This window comes from Thalia democratica, chromosome 2 (assembly GCF_965202585.1).
Source record: "Thalia democratica chromosome 2, ktThaDemo2.hap1.1, whole genome shotgun sequence".
NCBI classification, from domain to species: domain Eukaryota; kingdom Metazoa; phylum Chordata; class Thaliacea; order Salpida; family Salpidae; genus Thalia; species Thalia democratica.
In genome coordinates, this window is record NC_139166.1 from 26,389,139 (window position 1) to 26,406,580 (window position 17,442).

General features: G+C 27.1%; 1 protein-coding gene across 1 annotated transcript; it reads left to right on the plus strand.

Annotated features, from left to right (window-relative positions):
• The first annotated feature begins 224 nt into the window (after positions 1-224).
• LOC145829479 (centrosomal protein of 76 kDa-like) lies at positions 225-16,328 on the plus strand. The gene is made up of 13 exons (XM_082937281.1): positions 225-297; positions 645-719; positions 1,841-2,003; positions 3,591-3,812; positions 6,626-6,808; positions 8,813-9,042; positions 11,045-11,133; positions 11,241-11,340; positions 11,706-11,872; positions 12,451-12,530; positions 13,368-13,615; positions 14,507-14,730; positions 16,090-16,328. Exons 1-13 carry the CDS (start codon positions 235-237, stop codon positions 16,226-16,228), a joined length of 1,983 nt encoding a protein of 660 aa, XP_082793407.1. The 5' UTR covers positions 225-234; the 3' UTR covers positions 16,229-16,328.
• Positions 16,329-17,442: the final 1,114 nt, after the last annotated feature.

A 17,442-nucleotide genomic window follows, 5' to 3' on the forward strand; every position in this document is an offset into this window, starting at 1 on the left:
TGCAAAAGTTTCCCTCCGTAAATATTTGACCCCTACCCATCAAATACAATACAAAGTTGTACAGTTTATGACTTAAATATAAGAATTTAAATTTGTGTAAAAGATAACTTTAGAAGAGTAAATATTTAAATTTATTAAACTATTATTTGGAGTTGTATAATCTTAACCTAAATGTTTAATATTTTGTTTATTATATTTAATGTTTATTAAATATTTAGAAACTATAATAAAAAAATGTCTTTACCTCCAGAGAAAAGGGCAGAACTGAGACAAGTCATACATGATCAATTAAACAATGTTAGTATTACTGTTTATTGTTATTATTGTTTTTATGATTATTACTAATATTATTATTATTATACAGTTAAAGTTTATTTTAAGTAATATACCACAGTTGGATTAAATTTTATTAATCAAGTTAAATAGACTAATAAATTATTATTCTCTTAAAGCATTTCAAATGTTTATTTTTAGAACTTAATAAACAATAAAAAAAATATTATTGAATAGATTTTTAAACTCATTACAATTTTATTGTTAAAAGTACTATAAAAGCTTTTATTTTTTATAAAATTAACACACATTTTTAACTAGATGCATTTTTGTAAAAAAATGTTGTATGATTAATTACTATTCATTTTTAGGTTGACATACACAGGAAAATTAAAGATTCTATGTTTAAAAATCCAATTTTAAAAGATCAGACTAACAAAGAACAAGTTAGTTGACTATGCTCATATTTTAATTTTGAATTAAGTTGTAGAAGTATATTGTTATCTTACTGTTTGTTGTATGGTGTTCGACTCAGGCATCAAAACCTGAGCCACTTAAACAGAAAGAAGAAAATTATTTAGTAAAAATTGGACATGTAAGTGTAAAAATTTTTAATTTTATTTTAAAAAAATGTAGGTTAATCTTGCAAATAATCAAGAACAAAAACTTAGTATGCAAAAAGACCATAAAATTTTAAAGTAGATATATGTTTATAAGAAGTGTGACTTTAAAACATAATACACTTGGTCAAAACATCTCTAGACGACTGGTCAACATATTTTTTATAATGTAAAGGTTTAAGAAGATTAAGGAGCTGTAAAAAAAAGCTTTTTACAAACTTTTAAAATGATTAGATGTTTTAAAGAAGTGGTAAATGAAAAATATAATTATTGAGCATGGTGATAGTTGGGATAAGGTTGTTTATTTCGAGCAATTTGTTATTATTATAATTTTATTTTATCATAGAAACTCAAAATTGTCTTTATGTTTGTAACTAACTTTCTCACAAGAAACTGCTTCATGGGAAAGTTTTAAGTTTTTACATAATTATTGTTTTGTTAAAAAATATTTTAGAATTTGCCAATTTTAAAATCTTATTTGCATGTTGTCTTCTTAATGTTTCATCTAAAAACATAGTTTTTTTGAATAAAAAGTTTATTAAAAAAGACTTTGCGTATAATGTTTACAATAAAAAAAAAAATGATATGAGCAATGCAAAAATCACTAATATAAGATTAATCTTTTGTTTTTTTTAAGGGGTAGTATCTATCACCTCTTCAACTAGAAACAAGTTTATTAAAACAATTTTTTTAAACATTTGTTGGTATCAGTAAAAGTAAATTAAAGTTTTAGTTGTTAAGTAATATTTGTTATATAATAGTAAAAATTTTAGATGTAAAAATTTGTTTTAATTAGTTCAATACAATAGTTCACATTTTGTAACTTTTTTAGTTTTTTATGTATCAATTGTTTTAAAATTAACTACCAAGTTAACCAAAAAAGTAACTTACTGTTTCAACTTTTTATATGTTACGTGCATTTTTAAAAACAAATTTTAAAAAATCAGTTGACTGAAGATGAAATAATGGGTGAATTAAAAAGTAGAGGAATAATTGATGATTTGCTCAATAAACTTAGTATTGAGTCTCCTATGTACATAGAACCTACTAAGCGTGCTACCAATATCGTAGACAAAGAAAAACTGATACAAGCTGAAATTGTTGAAAAAGGTTTGGTTTTGTCATTGATAAATATTTATTAAAAACTATTTTTGGTATGTTTACTACTTACAATCGATTGAAAAGAGAAAATTTGAAATAAAAGTGCCTAAATGTACTGAAAGAAATTTAAAATGTAGTTCTCAAAGTTTTTTTTTTAATATTCAATGTTTTAAGAAAGTCTTCATTATAAAAATATAGCTTAAAAATTTTCTTCTTTTTATAAATGTATTTTACAAGTAAATTTATTTAACACCTCCATAATTAAAGTCCATGGAATAATAAAATACTTAATATTTAAACCAGGGTTTGCTTTTTAGGGGCAACACCTATCAAGGAATCAAAAAATTAAATTTGTAAATAACTAGTAAAGGGAAGCAATTGTTTTTGAACTTTCTGCTAAGGAGCGATAGTAAAATGAGTTTTGAAAATTCTCATTGAAAGCTTTATCTGATTTGAATTATAATTTATTTACTAAATCTAACATTACGCTCATTTATTCAGAATGACTATTGTGCCTAAATTACTATTAATAAATAGTTATAAAAACTAGTTTAACGAGCTAATAGTATAATAAAAAATTAAAGAGTACCATATAAGATAAAAAAGTAACTAACTTATATTTGAAAGTTTGTTTTAAGATTTAAACCTTATACTTCTCTATTTAACACTCAAAATTTAATAAGCAAATTAATGTAGTAATGGAACTTTAAGTTAATTGCTGATCAGTAAAGTTGATAAAATTAGTCAGTATATTACAATTAAATTTGTAAGCTTTTTTATCAGAATATAATGTGAACCAATAATATGAGTTTGTTTACAAAAACAAATTAACAAAGTTGTGATTTTAGTAAATAAATAATCAAATTCATTAGCCCAAAAATTCAGTCTGAATATTTAGTGTTGTTAATTTGTTTTTGTATTAAAATTGCCTCTAAGCTTAGCCATTTTTATTAAGAAAAATTTCTAAATAGATTATTAAGATTTGTAAAGTTTTAGCAAGTATTGATAGAGAACTTTCATTTTAGTATATTTTCATAACTAAAGTATATATAAATGAACACATGTACTATATTTCAATGCTCCTTTCTGCAAAAGCGTAGCAACTTGGGCTGGGAAATGTTTCTCAGAGATTGTGGATAAAAATTTTAGTGAAGACCATCCATATTGTTAAGTAATTTCAACAGTAAGAAACTAAATGTCCTATTCCTGTACGCCAAACATGAGACAATTAATAATGGCACTCAGTGGTAAACTATTAGACATGCAAGAGAAAAAGAAGCAAATGTGTGACTGCAAAAAACAAGAATGTCTAGTCAATTGAAAATGTATGACATAAAATTTAATTTATAAAACGGCTGCTAAAACTGAAAATTACACCAAGTTTTATGTTGGCTCTACTGTACACAAAACACAGATACAGCTTTAGACATGAAAAATATGGCGGCTTTTACCTACTTAAAATTTTTTTTTTAATGATGTACCATTAGTATAGTTCTAAAAGCTAAGTTAGCTTATATAGTTGTAGTTAGTAGAATTATATTTCATACTCAACATTAACAAACGTGAACAAGTCGTAAAAAACAATTTTCACTTCAGTTGCTGTTGATCCGACCCGCAGATACCTGTACATGCAGTTGCTTGGCGGCAGGGCGTTCATAGAGCACTTGCACGCCTTTCAGCCCACTCACCATGACAATGGCGTGTTCGTTGTCAACGTGCACTTCAAGGGCCAAAGGTTCAGGTCTAAACCCGTCCCAGTTGCGGTCGAACCAAACATAAGAGACGGGTTTTTGTTCGAGCTGAAAAACAACGACCATGGTAGTTTAGTCTGTTTTTTAATGTTTTAAATAATTTTTGATAAGTTTTAAAAGGTACCCCGGTATAATATATTTAATTTATTTATGAATATATTAATTGAAAGTTCTATTTTTTAAGTACTACGATATTTAGTTTTTTGTAATCGACTTTCAAATTAATAATATTTTTTGGTTTAACTTTCTATTTTTTTAAGAAGTGTTTAATATCAGGGTGGCCAAGAAATCACTGAATATTTTTATATTTGTTTTCTTTAAAACTTATAAAAAAAACTTCAATGTCTCTAAGTAAAAACTATTTCTTAAAAATTTTAAATTTTAACTGAAATATTATTTTTCTACTAAAATTATATATAACATTTTATTCCATTCTTTTTAATTTTAATAGCAAAGATTGTTAGTTTTTTACCATAAAGTTATAAGTAGAAGCATATTAAAAGAATAGATTTTTTATTCAAGCTCAAGATCACCCATTATATTTTTGACTTTGTGTTTTAACGATTGTTCGAAAAGAATTTATTATCTTTTAAACATTTCTTTGTTCAGTTTTAGTATGTACTGAAAGTAGCGAGTAAAAAAGTTTATTAGAGCTATATATACAGCTTTATAAACAACACTATATAATATACATACAAAAAGTTTGTGAAAAAGAAATTAAATTAAAAATCATTGTAAATTTATGTACTATTAACTCCTATTCATATGTACAAGCTTTTCATTATAAAAAATGTATTGAAAATGTTTGATGATATTAAAAATCTTAACTAAAGCAGCTTCTACTTATATTATTACAAAATTACTGTAATAAGAACTGGCATTCTGCTTATCTTTTAAAATTATATGTTAATCAATAAATATTTTGTCTCCTTCAAAATGCAGTCGAAAACTAGTCTTTACTATGTTTTATTCCATCCTAACTCAAATATTATAAGCAATTTATTTACAAAGGAGTATAAAATTACTGTATTTAGTAGACAAAACTAAATAAATTTAGAAGTAAGATCATTGAAAAAACCTAATCTCTTAGTTTAACCCTATTTTTTTTTACAATTTATTATTATAACAATATTTACGTAGTAATGAGAATTAGTACAAATTTTTATTCTGTATTTTTTAGTTATAAACTTTAACAATTGAGTTGGCTGGATTACGAGTTATAATATTATATCTGTTAAAACTATTTTATAAAATATTATATAGTAAAAGTTTTGTAATCTAAAAATTAGTATTCTTTCTTTATATTTTAAAGCTTCATAAGAAAAATAAAGCTATTAGAACTTTTTTTTTCCAAAATTTCTGCTTACTATTTAACAAAACTTGTGACCTTGATTATGATAAGTTTTGTTGTGTTGAGTTAACTTATTTTAAAGTATTTAACGCAATTATTAACTTAACGTTTTGTTTTGAAGTTAGCACTACTTTTATAATTAATTTGATTAGCATTTTATGTGCTTGTGACCACTTAGCTAGTTGTTAGTGACTCAAAGGGTGGCAACTAGTGATGTACCGGACCCGGATCCGGATTTTTTTTTCAAATTAGGATCCGGCCGGAACCAGATGTCAGACAAAATGGCAATATCCGGCCGGATCCAGACCGGATCTAAAATATAAATATACATTATAAAAAAGATTATGTTATATTATATAGATATCATAAAAATTGGTCCAGCACTAAAAAAAAAAAAATCTAGGGAAATTCATGAGTTTTTCAATTTTATTAAGGGAAATTTAGGGTTTTTTTTTGAAATTTAGCAAAAATCTAGAGAAATCTAGGGATATGGGAACCCTGTAAAGTCAATATAAACTAGCCTGAGTCAGAATGAGGTTTTTAAATCTGAAAAAAAAACTTTAATCTAATAATAAGTAGAACAGCTAGCCACAAGGTTGACAATTTCACGTAATATTTACAATTTACAACCTGAAATCAAGTTCTTGAACAAAATTAACTAGAAAATCACAAAATATTAAAAACTTGGATCAGCTCAAACTCATTCAAAATTTAAAAGAAAACTAGCCTGAGTTTTTCAAAAAATCTTAAAACTATCCTGAGTTTTTATAAAAAACTAAACTAGCCTGAGGCAGCCTAAGATTTTTTTAAATTCCCAAAAATTTTCAAACTAGCAGGGTTGCCACTATTTAAGTCAAAAAAAAAACTAGCTAGAGTGAGTATAAACTAGCCTGAATCAGAATGAGGTTTTTAAAAACTGAAAAAAATACTTTAATCTAATAATCAGTAGAACAGCTAACCATAAGGTAGACAATTTGGTAGTAAAGTTTTAAATTTTACAATATAGGTAAAGAGTTGCATTTCTGAAATGTTTATTTCATAATTTTAATGTAAACAAATGTAAATTAGTAACGTGTACAAAATGAGCCAATCACGGTAGGTGTTTAATTTTAACTGACGAAAATGACTCTTTTTAATTTACACAGGGTTTGTTTTTGAAAAAATACTTTTCTGTATGCTCTTTTTTGCTAACTAGATCCGAATCGGCCGGATCTCTGTTAGGATCCGGCCGGAACCGGATCCGAACCTTTTTTCAAATTAAGATCCAGCCGGATCCGGATATCAGACAAAAATGGCAATATCCGGCCGGATCTGGACCCGGAAAGTGAGTCCGGTACATCACTAGTGGCAACTAAGAAAAAGAAGTGTAACGTCTTAGGCAACTAACTAATTAAACAAAAAAAAGGTTGATAAACTAGTTTTGAAATAAACTGAAATATTTTTTAGTAGAATTTATATACCTTTAGTTGTACGTATAAAATGTTTAATGATATTTTCTATTTTAATAGTTTATGAATTAATTTAAACAGGTGATAACGGGTCAATGATGAGTAAAGAGAAGCTTCTTTCCACCAGTGACGTCATACACATCGTGCTCACCAAGCATGATGGTGATGACGTCACTCTAGTTTCCTCTCACGCCCTCGAGTGGCGCAATTGCCTGGCGTGCGAGCAAGTTGCCATGACAACGAGAATAGAGCTAATGGGTGTAGGTGTGTAGACTTGGAAAAATAAATACTTACTTTGAATATTCTAACCCACCTTATTTTTGTTCAAGTTTTTACTTTCAGATTTGACATGTTTATTTGAATTATGACACGGTTGTTTACTTACACAATTCCCATTTTTAGAGATCTGTGTTGAAGAATTGCTAAATATAAGAGTATATGTGCTAAATGAAAAATAATAATTTAGAATAGGGCTCAGTAGTTTTATCTTATATAATTAAGTTGTATCAAATATTATAAAATTCTCAAATGGTTTATTATAGGCTTAGGTCTTTGATTCATTATATATTAAAAGTAGAATAGGGTTTTTCTAGAAAAAAAGTTAGACTTTTATTTTTCGTTTTAATAAAATTATACACAGTGGATCCGCAACTGGAAGTAGGAAAAATAAATATTTTTTGTACTTAAAATTTTATCCCAGATTTTAATAACTAATCAACAACTGAAGTTATGACAATTAATGGTCATTTTAGGGCATAGGGAAGGGGAAATAAACTACTTTTTTCTGAAGTTTAGTCTTGTTTTTTTGCATAATTAAGCTACCAGTTACTTTTACCGTTTACTGAAATTCGAAGTAACTTTGATATATAAGCGATCAAAGTTAAAAAGTTCAATAGGTTCTTTATGGGAGGCGCAAACTAAAAAAACGAAATTAAACTATATCACAAAAAATCTATCTCCTCATTTTTTTTTTTGAGTAATTGTTTAAAAATTTACTTAGAGTAATGTTTAATTAACTTTGAACAATTTGTAAAAACAGATTTTTTTTTTTTTGTAAAATGAAAATATATAAGATAAACAAAGTATTTTTTTTATTTTAGTCATTAATGTTTTTAATTTTTTTTTTTCAAAAATCCGTTTCCAACAAGTTGTTTTTAATATCAAAATAAAGCTTTTCTTGAAATTTTGAAGTAAATTTAATAAAATGAAGGAGAAGATAGATTTTTAGTGAATTTTTCAACATTCTGAGAAAATCTGCGTTGAAAATTTTCGATTCCATACGGTTGTATCGGAGTTTTTTTTTTTACAAAACTGGCTGTATCTCAAAAATTAATTGTTTGTTATATCTAAAAAAGTATTTATATTATAAGCTTTCAAATAAGAGACATTGTAAATTTTTCTAAAAAAACATTTTGGACAACCTCTGCCCTTAAAGGGTTTTTTGTCCAAATGAAATGATAGCATTCAAATAATATTACTAAATCTGAGTAATAAAAATACTACCTGAAAATAACTATAATTGAATTTTTTGGTTTAGGTTTTCATAGTTTTAAAAATATATTTTGATGTTTTATTTATAAGTGTTGTCGAAACTTTATCTATTTTTTTTTTCAGTTGTTTATTTTTAAGAACTTTTTTAACTATAAGCCTTGTAAACCTAAACTACTTGTGAAACTTTTGGAAATAAAATAATAATAAAATATAATCACTTTATAACAGTATTTTTTTCCTGTAGTGTAAATAAAAGAGATCTCACAGACCATCGATTTTTACTTACAAATGTGTTTTTTTTTTCAAAGACTATTCGTAAATAACTTATAAAACTTTAAACAAATTGTATTTAATGAGTTGAGAAAGTAGTTTGCTTTTTTATCATAAATACTATATATTTTGGAACTACTAAGCATCAACTTACAAGCTGTCGCAAAGCAAAAAAAAAAAGAATTTCAGTTAAGTATACCTCTTTTTTATGTAACTTTTGAAACAGAAAATTTATTTAGCAAAAACCTAGAAAGCTACTACTTATAACTTTAATAACTTTTATTAAAAAGAATTTTTAAATTGCGCTTTAAGAAGAGTTTTGATAAAATTTATCATTTGTGAAAATATTCTAAAGTGATAAAAAAATCCTAATTACTCAGTTCAGTGCGATAAAAGTCCACCATGCTATGTTTCTTGGGATCATAACAAACCGTATGATTTTAAAATTATGCAGTATTTAAAAATAAAAACTAAAAAAAGGTTATATAAAAATAATATATTCCCCAGGTAGCGAGTGCAAGATTCCGGCTGGCGTGCTCGACGTGCGACTGGAAGTGGTGCCGAGGAGCGAGCAGATCCGCTCACCGCACGAGGTCGTCAGAGCGCAGGTGCACTTGGAGAAGCAGCGGCGGGCGGAAAAGGACCGGTTGTTCGTGGTGTACGCCCGGCAGTGGTGGCAGGAGTACTTACAAATCAGGGACTGCCACAAGAACAGGAGCGTAAAAATATTCGCCCAGGTCAGAAAGTTGTATGATTTTATCCGTGTTTAATGTATGGGCTGTTGTTTTTCGAGTGAATATGTGTGCTGTTTTCTTCTAAAATGTAATTTTATGTAAATGCCTCAATGTTTTCAAAACTTTAATCCTTTGCCTGTATGGTCCGTTGAACTTATTGTGTGGAAGTTTTAAAGATTAAACTTTAAAACTTGTATTAACTTTTTGTGTATATTCTCAATTCCATACTTTTTTTTCTTGAAAAAAAAATTATGGCTCTTAAAAATTCAGCTTTATATATACAAATTATTTACTAATGTTTGTTAAAAAAAAAATCATGTAATGTGATGGTAATTAACAGCTTTCTTTCTTTTTTTTAAATTAAATGTTAAAACCATTTAATCAAAATTTTACTTTAATGACTTTTTTTTTCTAGTAGTGGTACAAAATTCAAGTAAGAATATAATTTGTTTTTTTTTAATAATTTAAGATTTAAAATCACAAACATTTAAATACCACTGGAAAATTTTACCAAAAAACGGTTTTCATTCATTTAGAACTGTTTTTTTTTTCTTTGTTAAAATAAAACTATATATACAACAAAGTAAAGTAATTATTTCAATAGTTTAAGCAAATTCTTTTTTTTTTTCTAGGACGGTACCTAAAGTTTTTATTTATCGATTCATTAGCTGATCGATTTTGCAAACCTCATTGGCTGCAATACCGTTTTATTGCCTAAATTATTTTTCAAGTGTCATTCGTTTCCATTCAAACAAATCTACCCGTCTTTTATTCGACACTTTTGTTTTGAATATTGCGCCTTTTACACGTGATGAGTTTTGCTCAATTTTACGGATAGTTAGCTTGGAATGGTTTCAAAAACGTTTGTTTTCCCATTTTCCAACCTAATAATTGATTCACTGTTCTATTTATATCCTAGAATCTGGTCGAAAGCGTCTTGTTAACTCAAATTTTATTGTAATCCAATTGTAAAACCTTAAAAGTTTTTTTTTTATTATGAATAATAATTTCAAGTTCAAAATATAAAAATCTATTGCTTTTTATATAAAATAAGTATGATAAAATATATGTATATATCAAACGACTTAGTTCTTTTTACTATTCAAATGTTTTTACAAATCTACTAATTAGAATTTTATTTAAATATTATATAAAATTACTTTGAAACTTAAGAAAGACTGTTTATAAGGCAATCTGCTGTTTTTAAACTATCTTTAAAAATAAAGCCAAGTTAGTCTTTCAAAGTATTTTTTGATATCATAATTAGTAGTTGTGGTTAATTAAAATAAATTTAGTAACTCACAATACTTACAAATATCTGTCTAAGTTTGCAAACACTAAAATATTAAGTTTTTAAAATCCAATGAATTCTATGTAAGTAAATTATTTTACTGTTTTCTTTTAATTTTTACCACACCTATCTGCTATGATATGTTTAAAGTTTATCCTGCAAACCTAGCAATTTGTTTTTCACTGGCAAAAATTCCAATCCTAAAAATACGTGATTATTTCCATATACTGGTGGGAAGAAACAACTTAATTTTTGTTTAAATGTTGTTGTGTTTTATGTAAATGCATATATATTTTCAATTAAAGTTCATGCATGTTAGGAATTATATCTGCATACTATTATTACAAACTTGCTTATATATATGTTATAAGCATTTAAAACACCAAAAAATAAAAGGTTTAATCTCACGTTGGTTGTAACCAACACGTGTTGTTGAAATATTAAAACTTAAATTAAACAAGTTGAGTAACAACAATAAAGTTTGCTTAAACCCAGTTTCTTTAAATTAAAAAATCTAACCTATGATTTAAATTCACGTTGATATTTGCTTTACACTGAGTAAAAATTAGTTTTACTCAACTTTTCTTTCAATAACTTTTTTTTGTTTCAAATTAATATTACTCGACAAGGTTGTTTTTAAATTGGCATATCATTGTTCAGTTGTATTAAATCAACTCATGCTTAAACATATTATTACACTAACGTTTTTATTAGGACGAAACTGGAGTGAACAGATGTGTTTGTTCTTACATCCATCCGTTAAAAAGCGGCAGACTCATCACAAGCCCTAAGATGGCGATCAGGTTTAAACAATATTAACCTTGCTTGTATTCAGTTTTACTGCATTTAACAATTTGAATCGTGGAGAGTGTATTTATTGTTTTTGATGGCTTATAACTGATAAATTCAGGTTTGTCAGCGCGTTTCCTTACGAAAAGCACGGTATTTTAGGAGGCGTCAACCGTGGCGAACAATGGTTGAGCATCCACAGCTTCTTGTGCGTTAAAAAGGTTTTTGCTAAATACATGATAGTTTTTGAAGTTTTGTAAATTGTAAGTAGTTTATTATAACATTTAAACTTACACATGCGTTTATAAATTTTCACTGAATAATTAATGGATTCATTTATTTTACTTAAACTGTAAACATAACACTTTTACTGTTATTTATTATTTTTTAAATAAAAAGCGTTGCTGTTTACCAAAAGGTACACAATAGTCACATCTTTAAATGTTACGCTTTGGTAATAATGATAATAGTAATATATATGTCTATTTCAATAAGTAGAGCTGAAAAAGCCGTGTGGTACTTTTAGCAATCAGAAATAAACTAGACAACAAAATCGTTGTACATTTTATTTCAAGCTTGTTCGCAGGGCGACCACCAGGACCACAGCAACTTGCTGTGCAGCTTGTTGCTGGCCTTCGGTCTCGACGCGTACGTGTGCGTGGGCAGCAAGAAGAACGGGGCGAGCTACACGTGGGTCATGATAAAGTACTCGGACGATTCGGTTTGCTTCGTCGACCCCGTCGCCGGAGTCAGGTTGGTTGTGGTGTGGGAGGTTTTGAGGTTTTCAACTGTTATGTGGCGTTTTTGAAAAATGGCAAAGAGTTTTACAGCCAATCATCAGTTTGGTATGAGATGTACACAAAGTATTACTTTTACTTTAAGATTACTCAAGTTTTTTAAGGGCATAAAGTTTTATTTTTTTTTTAGCATTAAAAGTACGTACTATAAAAAAGTATATTTGCTTATAACGATATTTATTCTTTTAAAAAGTTAATTAAACTTTGTTTTATAAAATAGTCTCAGTTTAATTGTATAGTTCGATTAAAAGATATTTTATGCTTAACTTCGAACTAAAATATTTAGAGTTTAAGTTATAATTTATTTACTTTGGTTATACTTCAAAAAAAAAAACAGCTATTTCCATTATAAAAGGATTTTAAATCATGAAAGTTAAAGACAGGTATATATATTTTCCTATTGTTATTTTTAAGCAAACTCTAAATATTTCACTGTAACAACAAACGCAGTTGTTCTCACCACTAACAAAATGTATAAAACTAACTTAAAAACTTTGATTATTTTTAAAGTAATTCTGATAAAATAACAAATAGATACTCTCACAACACCGTGAAGCCTAATGATCCACCATCTATCAAGCAACCAATTAACAAGTACAATTTCAAAACCATTGGTTCGCATTTTTGTTTAATGTATACTTCAACTTTTTGTTTATGTAAATATTAAATATGTATTTTTATTTTAAATACTATGTATTTTTTACCAATCAAACTTTATTATGATTATATAATTTTAAAAGGAAGTCTAACTAAAATAAAATAAATTTAAATTAATGCTTAATTTTTCACTTTAACGAGTTTGTATTTTATATTAACGTATTTTTAATATTAACTTGAGCGTTTAAATATGTGTATACTTAGTTTTAACGCGTATTACTTATTTCATTAAAATTAATTAAACTTGAATAACGTATTTAAATATCCTTTAAAATTAATATATGATATCATGTTTTTAAATAGTTCAAAAAACCTGTTTTTCTATGATATTGATGTTTTTGAAGTAATTTTTAATTATGTTTTTTAGTTTGTTAATATGTATAGTTTTTAAAAATTTCAACAAATAAATTTTATGTTCATCCGTTTTAAATGAAAAAAATATTTAAATCTCATAAGCTATATTTAAACGTGTATTTTCTCATAGTGTACTGCAGTCAAGTGTATACTTTTCAGTAATATGAGAAAAACTAAGCTATTTCGTACAAAAACATATCGCATTTCGCTAATAATATCACAAGTGATTTAACTGCGTAAATATGTTTTATTTCTGAAAGTCTTTTTTTAAGTTTTTCTTTTTTAGAAAGTACTAAATAATTTTTTACACATTCTTGTATTTTTAAATCTTTAAGTAATTGAAAAATGTTTGCAAACTCGTTTAGTCTAATATTTATTTATTTATTATCTTATAACTAAATGTTAATTCGATGTTGTTGAAACAGTTGAAATTTTCACAGGTTGCGTCTACAACAACTCCTGTTTCTATGCCAACTGCCAGCCACTGGACACCGCTGAAACGTGCACGTTTGATTTCGCCTCCCAGTCGCTATGGAAACGCATGACGTCAACTTCCGTGACGGCGTCGATAAACTCGCCCAATATCTGCCACCCCCCGCCCCCACTGACTACTCCGACCCTCGACCCCGTGTTGCTTAGCAACCAAGTTGAAACCGAGTTGATAAAACTTATCACTAGGCACAGAAAAGTAAATAGTTACATTTAATGAATTGAACTAAATTAAGCAAGTAAAGCTGGTTATAATAATTAAAAAAACTGTAAACTAAATACTATATAAAATTTTGAAGTTTCTCAATTTTTATATTTTTATGAAAAATTCAGTGACTGAGAAGAGTGTAATTAGTGAAAAGAAAAATTTTGTTTACTCTTAATATAATTTGATATGTATGCTCTTTCGAGCTTTTAGTTAAGACAAAGGGGGAGCTTAAAGTTTTTAAAATGATGAATTGTTCAAGTAGCTCAAACTCAACTTTCTCATTTTTAATTAAGACCTTAAGCTTTGTTTTCATAAATATTGCTGTGTAATACTTGATTACATTGTCTCTGTGCTTTAAGTTTAGATTGCTTATGTCTGAAAATATATTTAAACATATTTATTTGTTTTGTATTTAAATAAGAATATTATTATAAAAGTCAAGTACTTTTTTTTATTTTAAGAGACTAATTTTAAGTATAAAATGTTTTCCTGTGACTTATCACACTTATTTTTGTACCTTTTTTTCTGTAACTGATTGAGGTTGAACTCTTTAAATTAAAATGAAATTATTATAACTTAAAATTTAAAATAGTTTATTATTTAGTTTTTTTGTTGACAAACTATAATTTTTTCTAGCCTGCGTGATTTTTTTTTAACATCAATCCTAGTTAAAATCAACCATGTTTAATAACTTTATTTGATTTTACCCCTTTAGTTTTCCGTTAAGTTAACTGAAAGCTTAAAAATTCACTTTAAAGCTCAAAAGCTTTAGAACAACAAACTAAAAATTTCTAATTTAAAAAAAAATGCTTAAAACCAAGCTCACTTTGTTTGTGTAACTAACAATTGAAATAAAAAAACAATTTTCAAACCGAACTGCAGGACGCGTTGGGGCTGAGCACTTTGTGGGACGACCAGCTCTCGTTCATCCTCTCGCCGGCCCTGTGGTCGTACGAGCTCGAGCGGTGCTCCTCCGCCGCCAACGTCGGCAACAGGGACTTTCAGGAGGCGGTGAAGCGCAACGTGGAGGAGGGGTTCACTTTCAAGGGATTCCCCACGCAATTTCCCCACCGCGACCCCAACAAAATGATGGCTTTCTGTCTCAAGTGCGTCTTTTTGTTTAAAAATTTGTAAAAGTGTAAAAGCGTTGTTTTCTACTTGCTTTTGTCAGGTTTTTAAGTTTATAATTTTTTGTAAATGTATGTTAAATTTTTTAAGTATTGAATCGGAATAAAACCTATGAAAGTAATTAATAATTTTGTTTAAAGTTGTGGGAATAGTAAAATTTTCAATCAAAAATAAACATGTACACTGTTTTGGTCTCATTTAAGGTAAATCAGTTTTTTGAAGTCGTTTTTTAAATTTAAACTTTTTGAACTATTAAATTTAGACCGAATATATTTAGCGTTCTAGCTACTTTTGTTAAGCCTTTAACTGGTTTTAGTTTTTAAAAACAAGTCACTTTTTAAAGAACAATAGTTTAGACGGTGTATCTAGAAAAATAATATCTATATAAATAAAATAGTATTTATATCAATAAATTTCTCAGCTTGCATGTTAACAAGAAATATTCTTAATATATTTTTCCTATTTCACATTTCAGTCATTGTCTTTATCTATTGCAGTACTGAAATTTTTGTCTTACAAATAGAGTTGAGATCAAGACCATTACTTTCTTTTTGTGCTACATCAGGTGTTTATTCAGAATTGTATATTTAAAACCGTTACGATAACCAATTTCTACGTTGTTTTCAAAAATAAGTATTTTCTTTTGTGAACCGTAAAAGTATAAGAGCCCCACCCGACCTTTGAAAACCAGCGGAGCGTGTAAAATTTGTCTCGAAGTTTTCCACCGTTATCTTCAGGCTGCACAATTTCTTGTTTTGATTTTGAGTCTGATTTTGAACTTCACCTTATTATTAAGTGTGTGCATGCGCTTTGCATGAGTGCCCTCCGGTTTCGTTGAAGAAAATAGTTTTTGTTTACATACAAAGACCAAATGCATTAAATGTAATTTTTTTAGTTTTATTTTGAAACTTATAGTTTTTTAATTCAAACGTTTATCTGTTGTATTAAGTTTTTGATAAAATATTTTTAGATTTAATTAAAATAAATCAAGGTAGTTAAAGTTCAAGACATAACTGTATCTAATATTAAAAACTTTAACTTTTAAATGTCTTTCAATCATATTTTAATCAAATAATATGATAAGTAATGAACTTTACCACACGACATCACCAACAGTATCCGAGACAACCTACGACCGGTTTCGTCCTAATCAGTAAACCTCAACTTCATTATAAAATTAAGTTGAAACATTACAAATGTTTTGATGATGGCCGTAATAAAAACTAGTCTAATAGTACGAAATGTTTTTTAGCCAACTGTTTAATTATCAGCATAAGTAATCTTTATTTGTTGTTTTTTTCTTTTATTTAATTACAGACTTTTTGATTTTCCAACAGGAACAGCGTCTGTAGTGACGTTATAGAGGCGAGAGGTGACGTCGTCAGTTTGGCCGTCCGCGCCCAATCCTACGTGTTCCCCGATGACGTCACCGTTACCTGGGTGATGATCGCTTGTAAGTACAGGTGCGTGCTGTGACGTCACAAGTGAAAATTTTTGTTCGTCATCTTCATTGCTATTGTATGCAAATTAAGCTTTAACTATTGTTAAAAGTAGTTTTTTTTTCATGATTATTTATTAAAACGCGTTTTCTTTTAAAGACTGTTTTTATTTAATTTATTGTTTTTTTTCAATGCTACTTCATATTATTTTTTATTAGTGCCTTAATCGTTACACTGTAATATTTTTCTGTATCGTGGTTTTGTTTCGATTCAATCTGTTTTGCATTTGTTTATTATTAAAACTACAAAAAAAAAGTTTGAGTTGTTTTTTGAATCAAGTGGATATTGTTTTAGTGTCAAGTTATACTTTAAAATTCCACTTAAAAGTTAATTTACGCAGGTTTTAAATATTTAGAACCTATTATGTTTATTTATTTTTAAGAATACACATAACTCACTGTTTTTATTAATATTTAGTTATTAAAATTTATTAATTAAAAACTTAAATCAATAGCACTTTTTTAAGCTGTTGTGTTGTAAAATCTTATATCCCTGCTGCAAAATAGAATAAATTTTAAATCAAAATATACACTTAATTGACCTGAAAAATTTTTTTTAAACAGTTTTTTATTACAAATTTCTTTTAATAACGACCATCGTTATTCTGTATCAATTTCTATCTAAATAACAAACTTGAATGCATAGATAGGTAATACACTTAATTTTACTTATTTCGATAAAAAGCAAGAAATCCTAATCAAATATTACTTTATTATTTTCAAGTTAATATTGAAGTAAATATTTTAGCGAGAATTACAACGTCTTGAAAAGTATTTTTTAAATAGACTGTCTTAACCTTGGTAAATTTAAAACGTTGGAGCAGAAAAAAAAATATTTAAGAAATTGTTAAACACCTTATATGTGCAGCTTCTAATTAAAGCTGTTTCTAAACTGTACTTACTTTTTTTTTAAATACCTATTTAAAACATTTTTTAAAGTAAGCTATCTTGAGTCTAAAGTAATTGATGAATGTTTACTAAAGTATTTTAAGTTTGCAAAATTAAAGGTTTAACAAAGATTCTATACAAGTTTAAAATTTATTAAATAAAGGTTTTATTAAATTAAAGCTTTGATAATCTTTTCACTAAGATCAAAAAAAGCTGTCAGTGTTATTTGTGATAGTCTTTTACAATAAAATTTAGTTTTGAAAATAATTTTATTGTTAGTAATACAGTTATCTCTCTTTAACGA

Excerpts from the sequence above, each read along its gene's own strand:
- LOC145829479 (XM_082937281.1), top strand. The coding sequence starts at position 235 with ATGTCTTTACCTCCAGAGAAAAGGGCAGAACTGAGACAAGTCATACAT. Across the intron at positions 11,134-11,240 it reads AGCCCTAAGATGGCGATCAG|GTTTGTCAGCGCGTTTCCTT; the intron begins GTTTAAACAATA and ends TGATAAATTCAG. Across the intron at positions 14,731-16,089 it reads ATGATGGCTTTCTGTCTCAA|GAACAGCGTCTGTAGTGACG; the intron begins GTGCGTCTTTTT and ends ATTTTCCAACAG.